We start from the raw sequence: 21,044 nt of genomic DNA, 5'->3' as shown, positions 1-21,044 counted from the left end.
AAACCTTTACTTCAGTGATTCAGGTCAAATGATTGTGAAATACTGATTATGTTTAAACACAACCAACACCATCAGATCACATTTTCTATTTGTTCATCTGGCTGTTATAACTCATGTACAGCAGCCAAACAAAATCTAAAGTTAATGAATTGAGTGTCAAGATGCCAACTAAAGCAGACACTAATCATCATAACGGTGACTTCCGGCTTTCTCTTTCAGCGATTCTGCTTGTTAACTTCAGGTGTCTTCCATAATGCTCAATCATCACTCAATTATTCACTTAATTATCTCATTAATTAAGCTCAGAGTTTATATAATTCACACTTTAAAGTGTTAATTTAACACTGGGTTTATTATGTTAAATAATTATGACACAAAGGCCACATACACAGGTAAATTTGTTTATTTCAAAAATAGTCAAAAATGTCAAAAATGTCAAAAATTATTTAGTCAAAAATGTGATCCCAAATCCCAATCTTTGATCACCAAAATTATATATTCTAAAAATGTCTTCATGCCTTAAAATAGGTTGAATTGAACTCTACACCCTTGCTTTATTTATTATACACGGAACCGTGAATATGCAAATGAGCCCCGTCTCCACTCACTCACTCAGCTCAGAGATCCACTCATTGAAGGTCACACGTTGTTCTGATTGGTTACAAGGTAGTTTGTGACGTCAGAAACACCAGAGATTTCAAACCTTGTTTTTGTCTTTGGTTCACTGTATTTGGTTCACAGTTTTAAGGAGAAAACACTTAGCAATGGTGTTCACATGAATTTACACATGGTTTGTCTTAAAGCACATTAAAAACACCACATAGACATATAAACAACATTTTCACCACAGGGGACTTTAACTGTAGTGTGTTATTTTATATTAATTCATATTTCAAATGTACTAAATTGCACCTTCATCTTTACAAATATGTATATTTACAAATAATTGAAGTGCATGGCATACAAGTTTAATTGGGAATGGCATTAAATTATTATACTGCAATAAATTAAATGCTGGGCTATTCTCAACTTCCCCACGGTTTACTGGTTTTACTGTTTACTGCATTGTTTGGACTAGTATTGTTGAGTTCGCTATTCACTATGACTAAAACTATTGTTGTATTAAATCAAGCTTAAACCGCCATGTTATTGCTAGTTACATGTTTGCATCTAAGTGGAAAAAACTTTTTTTCCTATAATTGCAGGTGCAAGTCTCAATGAAGTTTAACGGCCAGTCTGCCGTTGAGGTTCAACCCTACTCCAACCTAGACGAGCTGAAGGCGGTCACGTCCATCAGTTTCTACATCAGAGTGGACCCAGACAAAGACCCAATAGAGGATCGCTTCCTACTGTACCTCGGAGACAAGCAGGTGAGCACTAGAAAACTGGGTCTGAAAGGGGGGAGGGGATATATCATTCATTGAAAGATTATTCATTCAGTGGTTCATTAAGGAATTAAACACAATGACTGTGTAGTTGTTGGATGCATGAAACAGTTGATCCCATTGCTATTGGCAGAGTGAAAAAAATGGACTTGCAATTCTGTGTTTAAAATGTAAATTACTTAATGTCTTGTTTATTTTTGTTGTTGTATGAAATTGTAAATTGACTGCATTTATATAGCACTTTCACAGACCTAATGGCCATCAAAGACCCAATGGCGCCTTACATATTGCCTCACATTCACCCATTCACTCATATTCCGTACAAGGCGCCATCCAGCTCATCCGGAGCAGCTGGGGTTTTTGTCTTGCTCATGGACACCTCGACACTTGGTCAGGTGGAAACCGCGATTGAACCACCAACCTTCTGGTTTGTAGACAATCTACATGAACCACTGAGCCACTGCCCATTGACAAGAAAATTATTAATATGAGTTAAAGGATTAGTTCACTTCTGAATAAAAAAAAAAAATCCTGACAATTTACTCCCACATCATCCAAAATATTAAAGGATTAGTTCACTTTTGAAAAAACTTCTGCTGATAATTTACTCACCCCCATGTCATCCAAGATGTCCATGTCTTTCTTTCCTCAGTCGAAAAGAAATTAAGGTTTTTGATGAAAACATTCCAGGATTTTTCTCCATATAATGGACTTCAATGGGAACCGGATGGTTCAAGGTCCAAAAGACAGTTAATAACTGTTTCAGATGCAGCTTCAAATGTCTTTAAACGACACCAGACGATGAATAAGGGTCTTATCATCAGTGGTGGAATGTAACGAAGTACAAATACTTCGTTACTTTACTTAAGTACATTTTTCACGTATCTTTACTTTACTTAAGTACAATAAATAGTGCATACTTTTTACTTTTACTTCGTTACATTTTGCAGCAATTATTCTACTTTCTACTCCACTACATTTCTACAACTTCTGTTACATTTTCGTTACATTTTCTGATCAGATTTTCCCCTGACAAAACGTAATCTGACCGTCCGTTCGTTGCACGTTTGTCTCACCAGTGACGTTTGGTTGCCATAGATACATCAACTAAATGCGTCTCACACGCAGTGTGTTTATCATGCAACTCATACGCGAAAATTTGTTTTTACGTGCATAGGAAACACACCTTATGGTTAGGATTATGGCAAGCCAAGAGGTTCAGAATTACACCATAAATGAATCGCGTCTACTGCCAAACATAGTTATTAACATAATAAGTAAGGAGGATAAGCATGATATTGCCTAATTGCAAGCTTGTTTCAGAAATGGTGACATTTTTTTTCCATCATTATTGAACATCATTATAGGAGTAGGCTATTAGGTTGAATGAGTTAGAATTAAATGTTTTATTAATCATTAGAAAATAGACATTAAGATAATAAATTGTTATGCAAGTACTTTTACTTTTAATACTTAAAGTACATTTAAAATAAAGTACTTTTTACTTTTTACTTAAGTATGATTGTCATTGTGTTACTTCTACTTTTACTAAAGTAAATATTTATCTGGGTATTTGTACTTTTACTTAAGTACTGAGATTCAGTACTTCCTCCACCACTGCTTATCATGCGAAACGATTGGTTATTTCAAAGCTTATTCCAAAAATGTAACTTTTCTAAGGACAAATGCTAGCCTTTCTCCATTCTGTGAGGCGCGTTTGTAACGTCACGTAATACGTAATTACGTTCAAAAGGTCACGGGCAACGTAGCCGGAAGTACAGAATCAAAATCGTCCGACATCGTTGTTTTACCTTTTAATTCCTTTTTTTTAAACGCCGTTTGAGTTAGTTTTCACGTTCAACCTATGCGTTCAACTTGTAAACACTCTGACTCTGTACTTCCGGCTACGTCGCCCGTGACCTTTTGAACGTAATTACGTACTACGTGACGTTGCAAATGCGCCTCACAGAATAGAGCAAGGCTAGCATTTGTCCTTAGAAAAGTTACATTTTTGGAATAAGTTTTGAAATAACCGATCGTTTCGCATGATAAGACCCTTATTCATCGTCTGGTGTCGTTTAAAGACATTTGAAGCTGCATCTGAAACTGTTATTAACACTATCTTTTGGACCTGAACCATCCGGTTCCCATTGAAGTCCATTATATGGAGAAAAATCCTGGAATGTTTTCATCAAAAACCTAAATTTCTTTTCGACTGAGGAAAGAAAGACATGGACATCTTGGATGACATGGGGGTGAGTAAATTATCAGCAAAAGTTTTTTTCAAAAGTGAACTAATCCTTTAATGTCTTTCATTCTTAGAGTAGAAAATAAATGAAGGTATTTGAGGAAAACATTCCGGATATTTCTCCATATAGTGGACTTCAAAGGGGTCCAAAAGGTTGAAGGCAAACTGCAGTTTGGACTTTCAGCCTGTTGGATCCCATTGAAGTCCACCATCCATTATTTCCTCAAAAAACGTCATTGAATTTCGCTTGAAAGACATACATATCTTGGATGAAAGAAAGACATGAATATCTTGGATAACGTGGGGGTGAGTCAATTATCAGGAAATTTTTATATTCTGAAGTGAACTAATCCTGGTGCCTGCATGGTGTCGTGATTCTGTAGTCTGACAGATTGTTGTAGACTTCTGTATTTTCTCAACCTAGCACTGATTGAAAAATGGGAAATTTGCACCTTTATACACTTTATTTCCCTTTAGTGATTGAGATACTAAAACAACGGACACTATAAAACCACACTTGCTGCCAGCGGTGCCCCGGCCTTTATGCAAAGAATGCGCACTTCATAAACGAACATCACTAGCATGTCATTGTCAGTACGAATTCTGTAATGTCTAAATCATGTCAGTAATAACGCATACAAATAGTGATTCATATGACGTTTCCCATGCCACGGTTGTGTTGGTGTCCTGTTGAGATTGTAACAAAATCTCTTTTTTAATGATGTTGTCCGTCTTCTTTGGGTGCTGTGCTGGCTGTACTAAATTTAGCGTTTATAGTTCAGGTGTTCACACAGAATAAAATGCAGTGAGCTGAAAGCTTTTTTGCTTTTAAGATTTCCATTACACAAGAATAGATGTTAAACTTCCCACTGAGCAAAATGATGTCCAAAAGACGTCTTTTCAACGTCTTTGTCACACAAGTCGGATGTTGAAAAGACGTCCACTGAGGGGCCGGAATGAAAGTTTTTATAACGTCTTTTTTTGACGTGTTCTGGACGTCTGAAAAAGATGTTAATGGATCCTTCGTACAAGGTTAAAAACTAGTTCAAATGTGGCCATTTTCAACATTATTTATGGTCTCATTTAGACAATTTAGACAGTTTCTGGACCAAATAAACACTCTCAGGGTGCATTAAATTAAAAATTTCCTTACATTGTTTTATTTTGAGTCACCATTGTGGTGATCAGTGTTTGCTTTAGTTGGGCTCTTGGTCCCAATAATTAGTATTCTAGCTTTTCTTTGGCTGTTGTAACTGTGTGTTTGAATAACACCATTGTTTTGACAGAGAAAGCCAAGAAAATTGACTCTCATCAGCTCCTTGTTGTTGTAGATGATGGTGATGATGATGATGATGAAATCAACATAAAGTGGGCATTTAACGTTGTGTTTAGACTTTTGTGTTTGTATATGGAGTTTATAACCACCAATGTTGTGGAACTGCATTAGTAGCATGGAAGTTGGACAAAAAGCAAATTTACACAATGTTTTGAGAAAAGCTACCATAGAGTCACACACAGACATGAAGATTTTGCATATGATTCACAAAAATGGTGACAATAAATAAAAAAAATGCTTCATGCTGCAATGCATGATGGGTAGCTTTCATAGTACAAAACATCCTCGATTCCCAGGCTTTTTTGTTTTGGTTGTCACCGTCGTTGAGAATCATATGAAAAATCTTGATATCTCGTGTGTGACTATGTGATTCACTTTCTTAAAACATATTATACACAGTGGTCATTATAAAGTTACTGGTCCAAATAATGCAGTTCTAAAAGGTGAATATTTATTATTTCAGATATAAAAACAGAAGTTTAGATGTTGTTTAATGCTTGCATTGCGTTGATTTTGTCATCATCAACAAGCAGCTGAAGACAGATGATCTTTTATTTTCTTGGCTTTCTCTGCACAATCAATGGTGTTATGCAAACAGTTACAACAGCCAAAGAAAAGCTAAAGTAAGAAGAATTGGGACCAAGAGCCCAACTAAAGCAAACACTGATCACCACAATGGTGAGTTAAAATGAAACAAATATCCAGTGTTGGGGAAGCTACTCTGAAACTGTAGTTTGACAAGCTACAAGCTACTCGTACGTTAAAGTAGTTAAACTACAGTCAAGTTACCCTTTTGGAAAAGTAGCTAGCTACACTACAAGTTACTATCAAAAAGTAGCTAGCTACGTTGAAACTACTTTTGCTTTTTGAACAACATATTATAAATATTATATTACATATTATTATTATAACATGCTATAAATTATATATTATAAATAACTGAATAAGTGTCTGATGAATGTTTTAATTAAAATATTTAGTGTTTAAAACAATGCAATACAATTATGATTTCATAGAGTATTGTTTTATTACACACAACACTCAAATATCGCAGACTGTTTGTCAAAAGTGCAAAATTGCAACAAATAGCCTACAACATTGCAAGAACAAAATATACATTCAACATAAATTGCATTTAGAATATTTTCTCAAAAATACCGATTGAACTTGGACAAATAAGGCCATGGGTAATTAACTTTAGTTGTTTCTCCATCATCCAAATCTGCCGTCACCTCTGGCTCCATCATAATCATAATATGGGTGTGTCACTGTCAACCCACTTCTTTACGTCAGTGAACCGTTAGCCGCAAGACGCGGGATTAAACAACAGGTGGCGGTAATGGCAAAAAATGAGTTTGTAACCTAACGAGAAGAAGAATATCCTTGCATCGCGTCGATTCGCGCAGGCTCGACAAACGCAATGTAGCTTTTGCTCGCGCTACACCGCTACTTGCTGCAAAAAGTAGTTAGCTACTGGAAAAGCTACACTGTTTAAAAAGCAACTGAGCTACAGCCAAGCTACTAAAAAATGTAGTTAAGTTAGTAGCGTCGCTACTTGTAGTTAACTACTCCCCAACACTGCAAATATCACCATCTAAACCACATCTAAACAATGTAAATAACCATGAGTTTTAATTTAATGCATCCCAAGAGTGTTTATTTGGTCCAGAAACAGTATAAATTGTCTAAATGAGGCCATAAGTTATGTTGAAAACATGTCCACAATGGCCACATTTAAAAGACGTCTTTTGGACATCACTTTGCTCAGTGGGTTCATGCTGATTTGTACTTGGCTTTCGCAAAGATAAGCACAAACTAAAACATAGTTTTACAGTAAACTATGCTTCTCCATCCATTTACGCTTCTTTCCATATGGTGGTGCGACTCCGGCGTTAACGGCTGCAGACACGACGCGTCAGCACACACGACGGCTGCAACTATAGTGTGGTCACCCAGTGGACCAACACAACAACTGTCTGGATTGAGCGAAGTAGGGAACATCTCTAGGGTCTTCAAGTGGGCACCTTCTGTCCTCAGTGTTTCGTTGACTAACCCATGACACGTCAAGAGGGCTCAACAGTGACTCTGGCGTCCCAGAGTCACCCCACTCAACTCAGCCCAGCTTACTGACCTCTACATCCCTCCTGCCACTGAGGTTGCTCCTTCCTCGTAGTTAACATGTGACCTAACCACAAAAATAAAAATATGGCGCAGTGACACGCCAAAGAAGACAGTCTATCGCATGTAGCTAAATAAAAACGATTTTAAAACAGAGATGGAATGCAATTACAAAATGCAATAATGCCGTATCCCTTGTTGTTGACCAGTCCTGTCAATCTGCTCTCAGGTTCCAACAAACCATCATTGATTCAAAGAGCTGATGAGGTACTAATAAAACTGTTCAGCAAAATTGAGTATTCATTCTATATTTTATAAGTTTACCCAGTTTACGGCGGGTCAAAGTTTTAATTAAGATGGCTAATTAAAACCTAAAAGCCCAGTTCTTTTCCATCTCCCTCCCCCTTTGCAATGTTTGGTTCCAAACCACATGACATCTGCATCATAAATGTAATGGCTCAATAAATAGAGCTATAAAAATACTTAAAAACTCTTTTTCTCGCAATGGAATGTGTTGTTAAATGTTGATTCTACTTGTGTGTGTGTGCAGGGTCGTAAGGACTACATGGGACTGGCCATAAAGAACGATAATCTTGTTTATGTGTACAATCTGGGAGGAGAGGACGTGGAGATTCCACTCAGTTCAAAGCCGGTCAGCTCCTGGCCTCCTGTCTTCAATCTTGTTAAAGTGGAGAGGTAGAATAACGGCTTTCAACATCTGATCTAGAATAGTGGTTTTATTTAAGAGACCTAAGAGGAAAAAAACTAGGAACCTAGGAAACACACACACACAGCAGCCAACTATGTGTGTAAGTCTAAATAAAGTTACCGCACAAATGTTCAGGATTTGAGAGTAAGATTTGTTAACTTGTGCTCCAGGAATGTTTTGTTCACAGAGTTTTTCATTAGAGGTTTCAGTTATGAAAATAAGGTCTGAAGCTTTTAGGTCCAGTTGCTCTTTTCCACCGGTGCTGCATCCTGCTGCTCTCTAATTACACCAAAATACACTAAAATAAAATAAACAAAAACAAAATTTAAAGCCACTGTCGGTTATTCAAGATTTCACTTACACTGTAAAAAAAATCTTTTCATGATTAGTAATCACATCATTTTTTTTTGTCAAATCAACTTAAATAATTTATTTAGTTCAGATAACATATAATTTTGAGTTTCTGATGATTAAATCATTCTCCTTCATTGTATTAACTCGCTTTTTCGATTTCAATGAACTTAAAATTTTAAGGCAACCAGGTTACTTACTTTTTTAAGTTAAACCAACAATATTTTTTACAGTGTATGACCTTGTTGGAACTGTTTATTAAATAATGTTGTCGGTTTTTATAAGCCACAATGAACTGACCATATACTTAATCAACCTATTTTCTCATAAGCCTAAATGTTACTTAATAGAGGTTTTTTTTTTGTTAGCTTTTTGTAACTTAATTTAACCATAAACAAAAGCTAAATTAGCTATAATATTAAATATATGAAGAGTTCAGATGCAAAAGCCTCTAAATGCCATTTGAAATTTTCTTCTTTAATGATGATTTTTATCAAACTTGTATATTTAAGTTCAGTAATTTCACTTAAATAACAATCAATAGGTAATTATCATTGCCATTTAAGTGAAATCACTGAACTTAAATATACAAGCTTGATAAAAAATTATCATTCTAGAAGAAAATTTCAAATGGCATTTAGAGGCTTTTGCATCTGAACTCTTCATATATTTAATATTATAGCTAATTTAGCTTTTGTTTATGGTTAAATTAAGTTACAAAAAGCTAACAAAAAAAATACCTCTATTAAGTAACATTTACAAGCTTGATAAAAATTATCATTCTAGAAGAAAATTTCAAATGGCACTTAGAGGCTTTTGCATCTGAACTCTTCATATGAATTTTCACTTACAACAAAGCTAAGAACATTTTATTTGTCAATGTTTCATTTAGTCATTTACTATAAATATTGTGATGTCTTTCTAAAAAAAGCAAAAGAAAAATCAATTTAACCTACAATTTTTGATTTTTGAGTCAGTAAAGCTAGTCAGTAGCCAATATATGTTCTGCACAACACTATGGTGTCAAGTTAAAAAAATATTATTGTAGGGATGTATGTTGTTCAGTGTAGAAGGAGGCGGGATCCGGTGAACGTTTCACAGACTTTAACAATCATAAAATAAACAAACACTAAAACGAAAGTTAAAGTGGCAGCCCCTCATGGACCCCTTAAACTGGTTTAACTGGTGGAAACCATGATTTTTTTTTATTAAACCAATATAAAAATGTACTTTAAAGCTCTAGTCCGTAACTTTTTGGGGTTAAAACCTATCCAAAATAAATTTGAGCAAGTACACAAGCAGCCAGTTTTCAAAGCTATCTAATTGCCTTAACTCGATTCAAAATGTTAAGCTTATTGTTTTTAATTCCAGTGGTACTGATGGATTTCTGTGGGAGATTTGAGCATGTCTTTGTATCATTACGTCACATCTGTACACATAAAGAAGGAGAGTCGGCTAGTAGCTTATATTGTGTGTGAGGATGCTGGAGGTGGAGATTTGTAGACTTTTCTCACAACACTTGATAATTTGATGGCAGATCCGAAAAGGTTTAAACGACAATCACCAGTGACAACGGACATCAGCCGCTGTAAAATGCAAAAGACTTCGTTCGGACTTCGGAGTGGCTACAGAAAACTAGAGACTGCAACCGGGCATGTGAAAACAAGGATACATATCAGAAGGGAATTAAATGTCGTCACACAATGCTAATGTTTTTAACCTTTCGGTTTGTAGACAACCTACATGAACCACTGAGCCACTGCCGCCCCATATATGATAAGCGATCGTTAGATTTACTTAGCACAATTTACTGCAATGCTTTTTTTCTCTTAGAACATGATGATACAGAACAGGATGTTACTTGTTCAGATGACATTTTCCGGTGAAAATCCTTATGTTGGTCATAAATCCAATGCCAGTATCCACAATGGCGCGATGACTGACAGCCACACACCCTCCTCGAAACATTGGATTCATCCACGCTGTGCCGTGTCGAGGCACAACTCACATAAAGATGATAATTTGTAGGGCTGGGTAATAAATATTGATTTCTCGATATTAATCGATTCTCATTTTTACGAACCGATATCGATTCTTAAATCTCAAAAATCGATTAGTCATCCTGTTTCATTTGAATGAATGGATCATTGTATCGCGGCTGCGCGCATCCAAAAAATCGCATTAATCTTTGTCCTTTTTTACTATTGATATGAAACAAAGTCTCGATTTTCAAATTACGTCCATTTTCTTTAGAAATTCAAAAACATAAATAGCGTTTTGGCACTGTGGCGTGAGATTGCTCTGGAGAAGCAGCAGCGCTGATCTCTCTTCCGGCTTAATAATACCAGTCACAGCGCCAAATAAACATGAATGAGCATCTGAAAGTGTGTTAAAAGATAGAGTACAACTTATCGAAATCCGTATCATGTCACATTGATTCGCTCAATCAGTGTTTCAACCATGGAAAGACGTCAGTTAAACAGCTTGTAATCAATGTATCGTCATATTTACCTCAGAAAACCCACATAAACTCGTTAGTCAGCTAGAAAAAATAACTTTAGAGAGGGGCATTTTGCTAAATATATACACCATATTACATATGCATTATAATCTTAATGTTCTTCAATATTTAATGCATGTTTGAATAAATCTGGCAAGTTTTTATGACAGCCACCATTTAAATGTTTATATTTCATATAATCTTCTTATAATAAAAATAAATAAATGTGTAATTTAAGTGTTTGTATAGCTATAAAACAGTTTATTATTACCTTCATATTAGTAGGCTACAACTAGACTCCCATAGTTTACAGCATTAGTTAAGAGATTTGATTCCCTTGAGAAAAATGGCCATTTATTGTAACTGATATCCAAAATAATCGATATTGAATCTAATCGAATCGTAATCGAAATCTAATCGAATTGCAAGCTTGTGAATCGAAATTGAATCGAAATTTGCCTCAATACCCAGCCCTAATAATTTGGCAAATTATTGCAATTGAAGAGTTCAGATGCAAAAGCCTCTAAGTGCCATTTGAAATTTTCTTCTTTAATGATGATTTTTATCAAACTTATGTATTTAAGTTCAGTAATTTCACTTAAATTGCAATGATAATTACCTATTAATTGTTATTTAAGTGAAATTACTGAACCTAAATATACAAGTTTGATAAAAATCATCATTAAAGAAGAAAATTTCAAATGGCATTTAGAGGCTTTTGCATCTGAACTCTTCAATTGCAGATTTTGAACAGAGATGTTCATAGAGGAAAAACTACGGCTGCAGCTTTAAATAAATCATAAGCACAAACGAAGACGTAGCTTTACAGTAAACTATGCTTCTCCATCCAGTTACGCTTCTTTCCATATGGTGGTGCGACTCCCCTTCTGTTTAACTTTTTTCGTTGTGGTTATGGGGGATATTGGTCACTATAGCGAGAATAGAAAAGGGGCTTGACTTAAGTTATGTGTTTGTACAAACTGTATTCGAAGAGCGACTGTCAGCTGAACAGGACGATTCGAGAGTCGTGCCTCAATCCCAAAACTCTGTGTGTATGTAGACCAATTTGTGTTGCTTTTCTTGCTAGGTTTCATCAAATACATGTTAAATGTTTTTTTTTCAAGTTAAGTCCATGCCGATATTTGTATATAGAACTTAGTTTTAGTTTTGCTATGAATAATATATCTATAATCAGTGGTTTTACCCTTTCTGATAGGTTGGGACGCCATGGTAAAGTGTTCCTGACGGTCCCGAGTCAAGACACCACAGCAGAGCAGAAGTTCATCCAGAAAGGAGAGGGGGCTGGGACAGACTCCATGTTTGACCTTGACCCTAAAGACAATATTTTCATTGTAGGAGGAGTTCCTCCTGATGTGAAGGTGCAACAATCTTTTTTTTCTGTTAAGATAATGTCTCAGATAGGTCATACAAATGGGGAAATTGAAGATATGATTTAATCATTTTTTTCACCGTAACACATTCTGATGCATTCTCATGTTCTTCCAGATTCCTCCAGCTTTAAGCTTGGCTCCTTTTGTTGGATGCATCGAGTTAGAGACTTTGAACAGTGATATCATCAGTCTGTACAACTTTAAACAGCTTCACAAAATGGATGTTGCCGCATCAGTGCCTTGTCCCAGGTAAACCTTGCATCCATTCATGCTTTAAACCTTAAACAGTATGGTAAAGACTGCCTAAAGCAGGGGCAGAACAGTTTCATACCGCCTTTCAAGTGTAAAAAATTAATATTCACATTCACTTTATGCATTTTGGTTGACCATTACTATTATCCGGGACCCCATCCCACTGTTCTCCTAGGATTGCATTCAAATATTCGCTAAATGTAGTTGTCGCTGGATTTTACCAGCCCGCTTGAAATACATATTTACAAATATAATGTGAAATGTTTATTAGTTTTATTGACATGTTTGAAGGTTTTTATACTTAAATTCATCACAGCAATATTGTGATATATATGGTCTTCTACTTATTTTGCAAGCAGAGAATTTCAGGTATCATTAGCCTAGTAAATATGCAAATTAGTAGGTATTAGGTCGCTCAGCTCTAGATCTATAGCTGTGCTTTATGCCGGTAGTTCATTTACTGTATATTGTTATTGTCGTTGCTTTGTGCATTTCTTCCCTTTAAATGTCAGATATTTCACAGATCTTTCTCTCCTAAGCTTGAGTGAGGTCAAAATTGGCACTTTTAACTGTATATGGTCTGTTTACATATTGCAATCTTTCTGTTTTTTCCAGGCATAAGTTGGCTTTCTCTCAGAGTCGTGTGACAAGTTATTTGTTTGATGGCAGCGGCTTTGCTTTAGTCAACAAGATTGAGAGAAGAGGCAAAATTGGCATTGTTACTCGATTTGATATCGAAGTTCGTACTGTTGCCAACAACGGCATTCTATTCCTCATGGTCAATGAGGTAAATATAGTTTCATTATAAATGTTGTTTGGATTGATTCTTGGAAAACTGAAAAAGTATATGTATGAAGAAATTATTGGCACAGAGAAACAATATTGTTTGATTCACTTTCAGAAAGATTTTTTTCCAGCTGATGAATAATAAAAACATTGACAGACAATCAGAAACAATTCTGAAACAATTTTCGATTTCAATTTTCTAATGTTAACAAATGGAACCATTGCAAAGTGTTCCATAAATGGGTAACACTTTATAATTACTGCACGCTATTAATCATTAGTTAAGCATGAGTAAACAGTTAATACATCATTTATAAAACATTAATAGACATTAATATGCAGTTTATAAATATAGCTACATGCTTTTTTCTTGATTTATAAGCATATCTATAATGTGTTTAATGATTGTATTTTCATACTTTGTTAATGATCAATTAATAATTTCTAAATGAAGTATAACATTATTTGCAAACCAGTTGTTTAAGAGTTGTCAGTCATTTATGAGACCACTTAGAAAGTGTAAGTAAATGTAGTAAATACAGGTAGTTATAAAGCATTTATTAGTGGTCAGTTAACTATTTTTGTGAGCTAATCTAAAGTGAGGGCTATTCATGCTTTGTAAAGCATTTATAAAGACGATTTAAAGACTCGTCAATCTTCTAAACAGTAAAATGTAACAAACACAACGCAGTGATACTGAACATAGAAATATTTAACAGCCTTTAAAAATGCTTTACAAGGCATGACTAGTCCTCACTTTAGATGAGCTCACGAACATAGTTAACTGACCACTACTAAATGCTTTATAACTACCCAAATTAACCCTTAATTACAGCATTAATACATGTTAATAAAGCATTTATTAACACATTAAGTAACCATGACTATATGTCTGAATAATAAGATGTATGAATGTACATTTAAATAGTTTATTAATCATTTACTTACTCGCTCTAAGTAATCGTATGAACCACGGACAACTCTTAAATAACTGGTTTATAAAAAATGCAATTCTTCATTTAGAAGTGATAAATTGATCATTAATAAAGGATGAAAATACAATTATTAAACAAATTATAGATATGCTTTTAAATCAAGAAGAAAGCATTTATAGCTGTATTTATGAACTGCTTATTAATGTCTATTAATGCTTTATGAATGATGAATTAATGGTTTACTCATGCATAACTAATGATTATTAGCGTGTAGTTATTATAAAGTGTTACCCATAAATGACTAGTTCAGTCATGAAATGTTACAGCATGTGCAATCTGATAGCAATTTAATTGTTTATTAGAGCCAGAGTGTAGATTGATGTGGAAAAAATGAAGCATTTTAGCATAAGACAAAAAGAAAACAAATACAATGCAAACTAAATACGTTATACTTTCGCATATATGTAAGAGAGGGACCTGGATAAGGTTGCTTTGACATGTAAAGAATTTGAAAGCTTAAAACACAGGAGTCACAGGCTGCTGTATGTTACAGTACGTGTCATATGATAGATGTGTGAATAGTTTTCTAGAGGAGGCATGAGGCATTCGAACTACAGCAATGTGAAATTAATATTGTTTTTCTGTGCATATATATTGATGCATTCATGATGGGTTTCCACAGACAAATTTTTTCGTGCTGGAGCTGAAAAATGGATTTCTCCGCCTGATGTACGACTTTGGTTTCACTAATGGTCCTGTCGTCATGGAGAGTAACTTGGCCAAACTCCAGATCAACGATGCGCGATATCATGAGGCAATGCTTTCTTGATACCATTTCCAGGGCTTTCATCAAGTCATATCTTTAAACACAAAATTTCATATCTTTTAACACCCTGTTGGAAATTTTGTCTCAGGTGTCTGTGATCTATCATCACTCTAAGAAAATCATTCTGCTAGTGGACAGAAGCCATGTCAAGTCCTTGGAAAGTGAAAAGAAACCCTTACCATTCTCTGATATCTATATTGGAGGAGCTCCTTCTAGCATTCTGCTCTCGAGGTGAGAAACTTTGCTACATATTACTGCACAGATCAGGTAGAGAGGCTGATCCAATAACTTAGCAGTATTCATTTCCAACATTGAACCCGTCCATTTGAATGTTCCCCAGGCCAGAACTGTCATCCCTGGTGGGATTGAAGGGTTGTGTGAAGGGCTTCCAGTTCCAGAAAAAGGACTTCAATCTCTTGGAGGAGCCAGGAACCATTGGTATCAGCAGTGGCTGTCCTGAGGAATCATTTGTATGTAACACACCCGTCTAAATTCACTGGCTGCATCCCAATTCACCTACTTATACTATGCCCTAAAAGTATGTACTCTTTTTGTGAAGAAAAGTGTGTAGCAAAAGAGTAGGCAAGCTTTGGGACATACTACTTCGTCATCTTTAACAGACAGCTCAGTCGCGTGCATCCTGTCACCACTCAACCATCTCGTCACAGTTAAAATTCTCCATTCAATCTAATATAATTTCTTACCATTTCAGAGAGAAATGTTAGCACCATCTGCCAGTCCTGGGTCTTTCGTGGAGAGTCTCTCCTCGTGTGTTTTCGATTTGAATGTAATGATGCATTTAAAAGTTAATAGCTATACATGTATCTTTACAAGTTCACAATGCTGCAGCAGATGCAACATAATAATGTAGCCAACATTGAATAAATACATTTTCGGCAGGTTAGATACTGATAATTAATCACTGAAACCCCTTTATCTAAACCTCTCTAAAACAACCGCCGGACTCGCGCGTCCTCCATGTGTGTAGTTTCTTAACACTTTTCACTCGTGTTTGTAGTTCAATATCAGTCGTTAGCATGTGCATCCATATGTGTGCATCGATCTGCACTTCGGATTCTGACCGGATATAGAAGACCATACAGGTCTCTTTAGAACACTCATTTCAACATAAAACGATTTGGGATGTACTAATTCTATTTTCGAATACTATTTAGGATGGATAGTATGTGAATTGGGACGCAGCAATAGTGTTGGCAAATTATTTTAGATGGCATAGGAATTATATATGTTTTTGGCTTTTTTTTTGTTTACTTTGATAGGCAGCAGCTATCTTTGGAAAACAGTCTCGACAAGTCGAACCACGAACGACGTGCCAAGTGATCTGAACTGTATGAAGTTCGGTGAACTTCTGAACTGTATGAGCGGCGTTCGTGGTTCAACTTGTCGAGACTGTTTTCCAAAGATGGCGCCCCCCGTATAAACGAAGTGTACTGTCTTTATAAAATATCTTCTTATTAAACGGTCTGTACTCTTACAAAGTTCTCAATGCTTCGTTTTGCATGTAGGGACCCTCATTATGTTACTGTGTTAGTGTGGGGCTATTTTGAGCCTTTTTTGTGGTATTAACTAGCGATTTCTTTTAACTTATCAAATGCCCTCATATACTAGCGTATACGCTAAAAAGTTTTTAGAGATAAAACTCTTTACATTCGATTATCATGAAAACAAATCTCAGCGAACGGTCGACTAGGTAGCGATGTGTAATTGACCTATGGCTAAGCCACGCCCCCTCCATTCACTCGGACAAACACGGCACGGGCGCTATGGCAGCTGTCACAGTGGGAGACATTTCACGGGAGGTAATTGGGGATTTTTGAGGACAGAAAAATGATATATCATCTTGAAGTCACCTAAAGGGCATTAACTATGCACTGGAGGGTTATATTAATAATTTTATTGTTGAGAAGGTCGATGAAAAGCATCAGCTCCAGGCAAAAATGTACAGGTCACAGTGTAAACGTGATAAACCCATCACCGTTTGGTGCTACAGTATTTACATGAATCATTCAGCACAACATTGTTAAAGGGTTAGTTCACCCAAAAATGAAAATTAAGTCATTAATTACTCACCCCCATGCTGTACCAACCCAGTAAGACCTTCGTTCGTCTTCTGAACACAAATGAAAATATTTTTGATTAAATTTGAGAGCTGTATAACTACCACATAGATCTTAGTCTAACGTTAGTAAGACTAGTAACTAGTAATTACTCAAGTGTTACTACATGATCTAGTCATGATTTGTGCAAATGTTTGAGATTTTTGGTGAACTTTAGTAACTTTTAGAAAATGTCTTTAGTAACACTTGAGTCATTACTAGTTAGTTCCAATGATCTTCACTTTATAATACGAATCCAAATAATTAGTAATTCCCACAGAAGTATCTAGTAACACTTTCATCTGTGAGCTATTACTTACTAATTTGTTAATAAGAGTTTCTTTTAGTTAATAGTAGTTACTAGATTGTTAATAAACTTTTTCAGTAGTTCTCTGGGAAGTATTAAAAAAATAGTAGTTATTGATTACTTAATAGTGAACTACCACTTTCGTCTGTGTGCTATTACTTACTAGTTCGTTAATCAGAGTTTCTTGTTAGTTAATAATAGTTACTAGATTGTTAATATTGTGTTACTCATTAGTTCTTGTGTAGTTATTCATTAACGAAGGAACCGTATTCTAAAGTGTTACCAACAAAACTAAATGGAACATAACTGTGACAACTTTGATCACATAAAACTTGGATAAAAGTGTCTTTTTATAGAGAAAGTATGACTGCTTGCCAGGCTCACATATGTGCTTTATTAACTTTTTCAGCATTATGAATAGCATTACGTCTTTGCACTGTTTGACTATGTATAAAAAATATTCTTTTTAAATGAATGAATGAATTTGTTTTGAAAGAACTTGCTCATATCTGGTTGTCTTTTACCTGCAGATGTCCCGTACGGCCTATTTCACGGGAGAAGGCTATCTGGGCTCTACAGCTAAAATCTCACCATTCCAGTCTTTTGAGGGAGGACTAAACTTCAGAACACTACAGTCCAATGGACTCCTATTCTACCACAGAGATGGGGTATAGTCTTTTTAGTTACTATGTTTTACCCAGTCAAGTCTTGTTCTGTCTCTAACCTATAACTGGTGGAGAAGCTAATCCTAAACTAAGAAACAAAAGAAAAAAGAGATCCAAGACTTTATTGCAAGGCTTTTCCTTCTTGCTATGGGAAGGAAGGAGTCACAGATTTACATTTTATTCATTTAGCTGACACTTTTATCCAAAGCGACTTACAATTGCTATAAATGTCAGAGGTCACATGCCTCTGGAGCAACTAGGGGTTAAGCGTCTTGCTCTGGGACACATTTATGTCTCACAGTGGAATCGAATCTGGGTCTCTCACACCAAAGGCATGTGCCTTATCCACTGCGTCATCACCACCCCACAGATGTCACAGATCAACCAAGTCTTTCTCTCTGTTGTAGTTGGATGAGTTTTCTCTCTCATTGGAGAATGGTGCAGTGGTGCTCCAGTCCAAGGGAACCAGAGTCAAATCACATAAGAAGAATTACAATGATGGACGGACCCATTTCTTAGTTGCCTCAGTGACCGACCAGAAGTAAGTTGGTGAACAACATTCGGCATTTTGTTTATCTCAGATAAAGTTCTGAAGCTAACAAGGTGTCCTTATATGTAAAAAAATGTATTACACCAACTATTTATCCATGTTCTCTTGGCAGGTATGAACTTATAATTGATGACAAAGACAAGCTGGAAAAGAAGAAGCCGGCTTCCACGTCTCAGTCAGATAACGTCCCAAAGACCTTCTACTATGGAGGCTCTCCTACGAGTTCCACACAAAATTTCACGGGGTGCATCAGTTATGCTTACATTAGCAGGTAACATATACAGCCTGTTTCAAAATGGACTAAAATAAATATGCTTTTCTCAAACAACCACTACGCAGCAAATTACTTGTGTTTTAAATCTTCTGTACAGGGATCCTCTGAGTAATTGATCTGGTGGTTCAAATCTTTCCCAAGCCCTCCAACACTTCACTTTTTAAATGTCTCCTTTTTCTGACACACTCACTTAATGCTGTACTTCTGATGTAGTAATGCACCTTTGACCTGAACCAGGAGTGTTTGATTCATGAGACATGTAAAATATGAATGTATAAGGAGCAACAGAAACACAGTTGAGAATCACGGTAACACTTTACTTGAAGGGGTGTGCATAAGACTAACATGACACCTTCATAATCATGACATGACAAACATGTTATGAATATGAAGGAGGTTTTATGCATGTTTGTGACAACTGTCATTAAAGGGATAGTTCACTTTGAAATTAATTTTTGATATGTTTTAGCTTACCTCAAGGGCATCCAAGATGTTGGTGTCTTTGTTTCCACAGTATTTTCAATTTTGATATTTTTCGGTCAAACCGTTCTTGTCTATCAGTCATATAATGCAGGTTTAGGGGGTCCACCCATGGTTCACCCCAAAGAGCATGTACAGAGAAGTCCAAATTCAACATGATTGAATAACTCGTAAATGTAAGTACACATTGATGGTCTAAGACACGAAATGAGCGGTTTGTGTGAGAAAACGAACAGTATTTATATCCTTTTTACCTCGTGTAACCACAGCCATTTGACGGGCACTTCGTCTGCGCATGCGCCAGAAGTGATCATTTTTTGCGTCTACGTCACTCACACAGAGATTTCGGTTTTACCTTTCACTGTGAAGATCTAAACATATTTAGATATATATCGAACTCATCTTCCATTGTGATTTCCTGTATATGTAAATATGTTTAGTGAAAGGTAAAACTAAACCTACAACGTTACTTAAAGTCAATGGAATACTCAAATGGGACCATCAAAATAAACTGTTACCCAACTCTCTAAGTAGGAAGTAACTCTCTTTTAGGAAGTAATGTATTTGATGACAGTGTAAATGTATTTGGTCTTGTCAGACTTGATCTTCTATGCATGCTGCTGGAAAGCAAGTATGGATTTGCAACTGCCTATAGAAACACAGACATGCTACTGTGAGCATGTAAGATATGCTGCAACTGCTAAGATATCTAGGCAGGTGGAGCTGGGGAGGTGGAGAGGTTCAGAGGAACTCTGACAGCGATGCAGGACTAGCCTTGAGTGAACACTGAACCAGACTATTTAAATATTGAGCAAGCAATCTCACTGGCTGCAGGATCAGCAGAGGCCAATCAAATGACGTGATTATTAGCAGATTGCAGGAAAACGATCTATTAGCCTGCACTGATCAGATACTGTAAGTCTTGTATTTTCAATGTGTAATATCTTCAAAAATTCAGTAATAACTACAGAAATCCCAATCTCACCCAAATCAGTGGACAAATCCTTCAATATTTTTGCCATATCATTTTCATTTATACAGTAGTTACTTTTAGTCGATTTTACTCTGGAAAAACACAGGTGGACCTCAAACATAATTGACCTATGGCTAAGCCACGCCCTCAAAACCGATGAGCCAATCACTAGGGCTGGGTAATAAATATCGATTTCTCGAAATTAAACGATTAATCGATTAGTCATCCTGTTTCATTTGAATGAATGGGACATTGTATAGCGGCTGCGCGCATCCAAAAAAATCGCAATAATCTTTGTCCTTTGTTACTATTGATATGAAACAAAGTCTCAATTTTCAAATTACGTCCATTTTCTTTAGAAATTAAAAAAAAAAATAACGTTTTGCCGTTTTGGCGCTGATCTCTCTTCCGGGTTAATAATACCAGTTACAGCGCCAAATAAACATGAATGAGCATCTGAAAGTGTGTTAAAAGATCAAGTACAACTTATCGAAATCCGTATCATGTCACATTGATTCGCTCAATCTGCGTTTCAACCGTGGAAAGACGTCAGTTAAACAGCTTGTAATCAATGTCATCGTCATATTTACCTCAGAAAACCCACATAAACTTGTTAGTCCACACTCGTTAGTGTTCTTCAATATTTAATGCATATTTGAATAAATCTGGCAAGTTTTTATGACAGCCACCATTTAAATGCAGTGTTGGGGAAGCTACTCTGAAACTGTAGTTTGACAAGCTACAAGCTACTAGTAAGTTAAAGTAGTTAAACTACAGTCAAGCTACTCTTTTAGAAAAGTAGTTAGCTACACTACAAGTTACTATCAAAAAGTAGCTAGCT

The 21,044-nt window shown here is 35.9% G+C and overlaps 1 protein-coding gene across 1 annotated transcript in view; it reads left to right on the top strand.

Annotated features, from left to right (window-relative positions):
* The window catches only part of lama4 (laminin, alpha 4), a 116,790-nt gene that overhangs the window by 66,019 nt on the left and 29,727 nt on the right, over positions 1-21,044 (top strand). The window contains exons 21-31 of the mRNA XM_039657000.2: positions 1,206-1,370; positions 7,638-7,783; positions 11,864-12,026; positions 12,154-12,287; positions 12,906-13,077; positions 14,694-14,825; positions 14,926-15,068; positions 15,178-15,307; positions 17,792-17,929; positions 18,334-18,467; positions 18,589-18,747. Of these exons, the coding sequence (XP_039512934.2) occupies positions 1,206-1,370; positions 7,638-7,783; positions 11,864-12,026; positions 12,154-12,287; positions 12,906-13,077; positions 14,694-14,825; positions 14,926-15,068; positions 15,178-15,307; positions 17,792-17,929; positions 18,334-18,467; positions 18,589-18,747 (1,616 nt within the window). The remainder of the gene's footprint in view (positions 1-1,205; positions 1,371-7,637; positions 7,784-11,863; positions 12,027-12,153; positions 12,288-12,905; positions 13,078-14,693; positions 14,826-14,925; positions 15,069-15,177; positions 15,308-17,791; positions 17,930-18,333; positions 18,468-18,588; positions 18,748-21,044) is intronic.

Source organism: Pimephales promelas, chromosome 13 (genome assembly GCF_988280905.1).
Source record: "Pimephales promelas chromosome 13, fPimPro1.hap1.1, whole genome shotgun sequence".
Classification (NCBI taxonomy): domain Eukaryota; kingdom Metazoa; phylum Chordata; class Actinopteri; order Cypriniformes; family Leuciscidae; genus Pimephales; species Pimephales promelas.
Note: the sequence above shows the minus strand (reverse complement) of the source record. Positions and strands in the feature narration are given on the sequence as shown.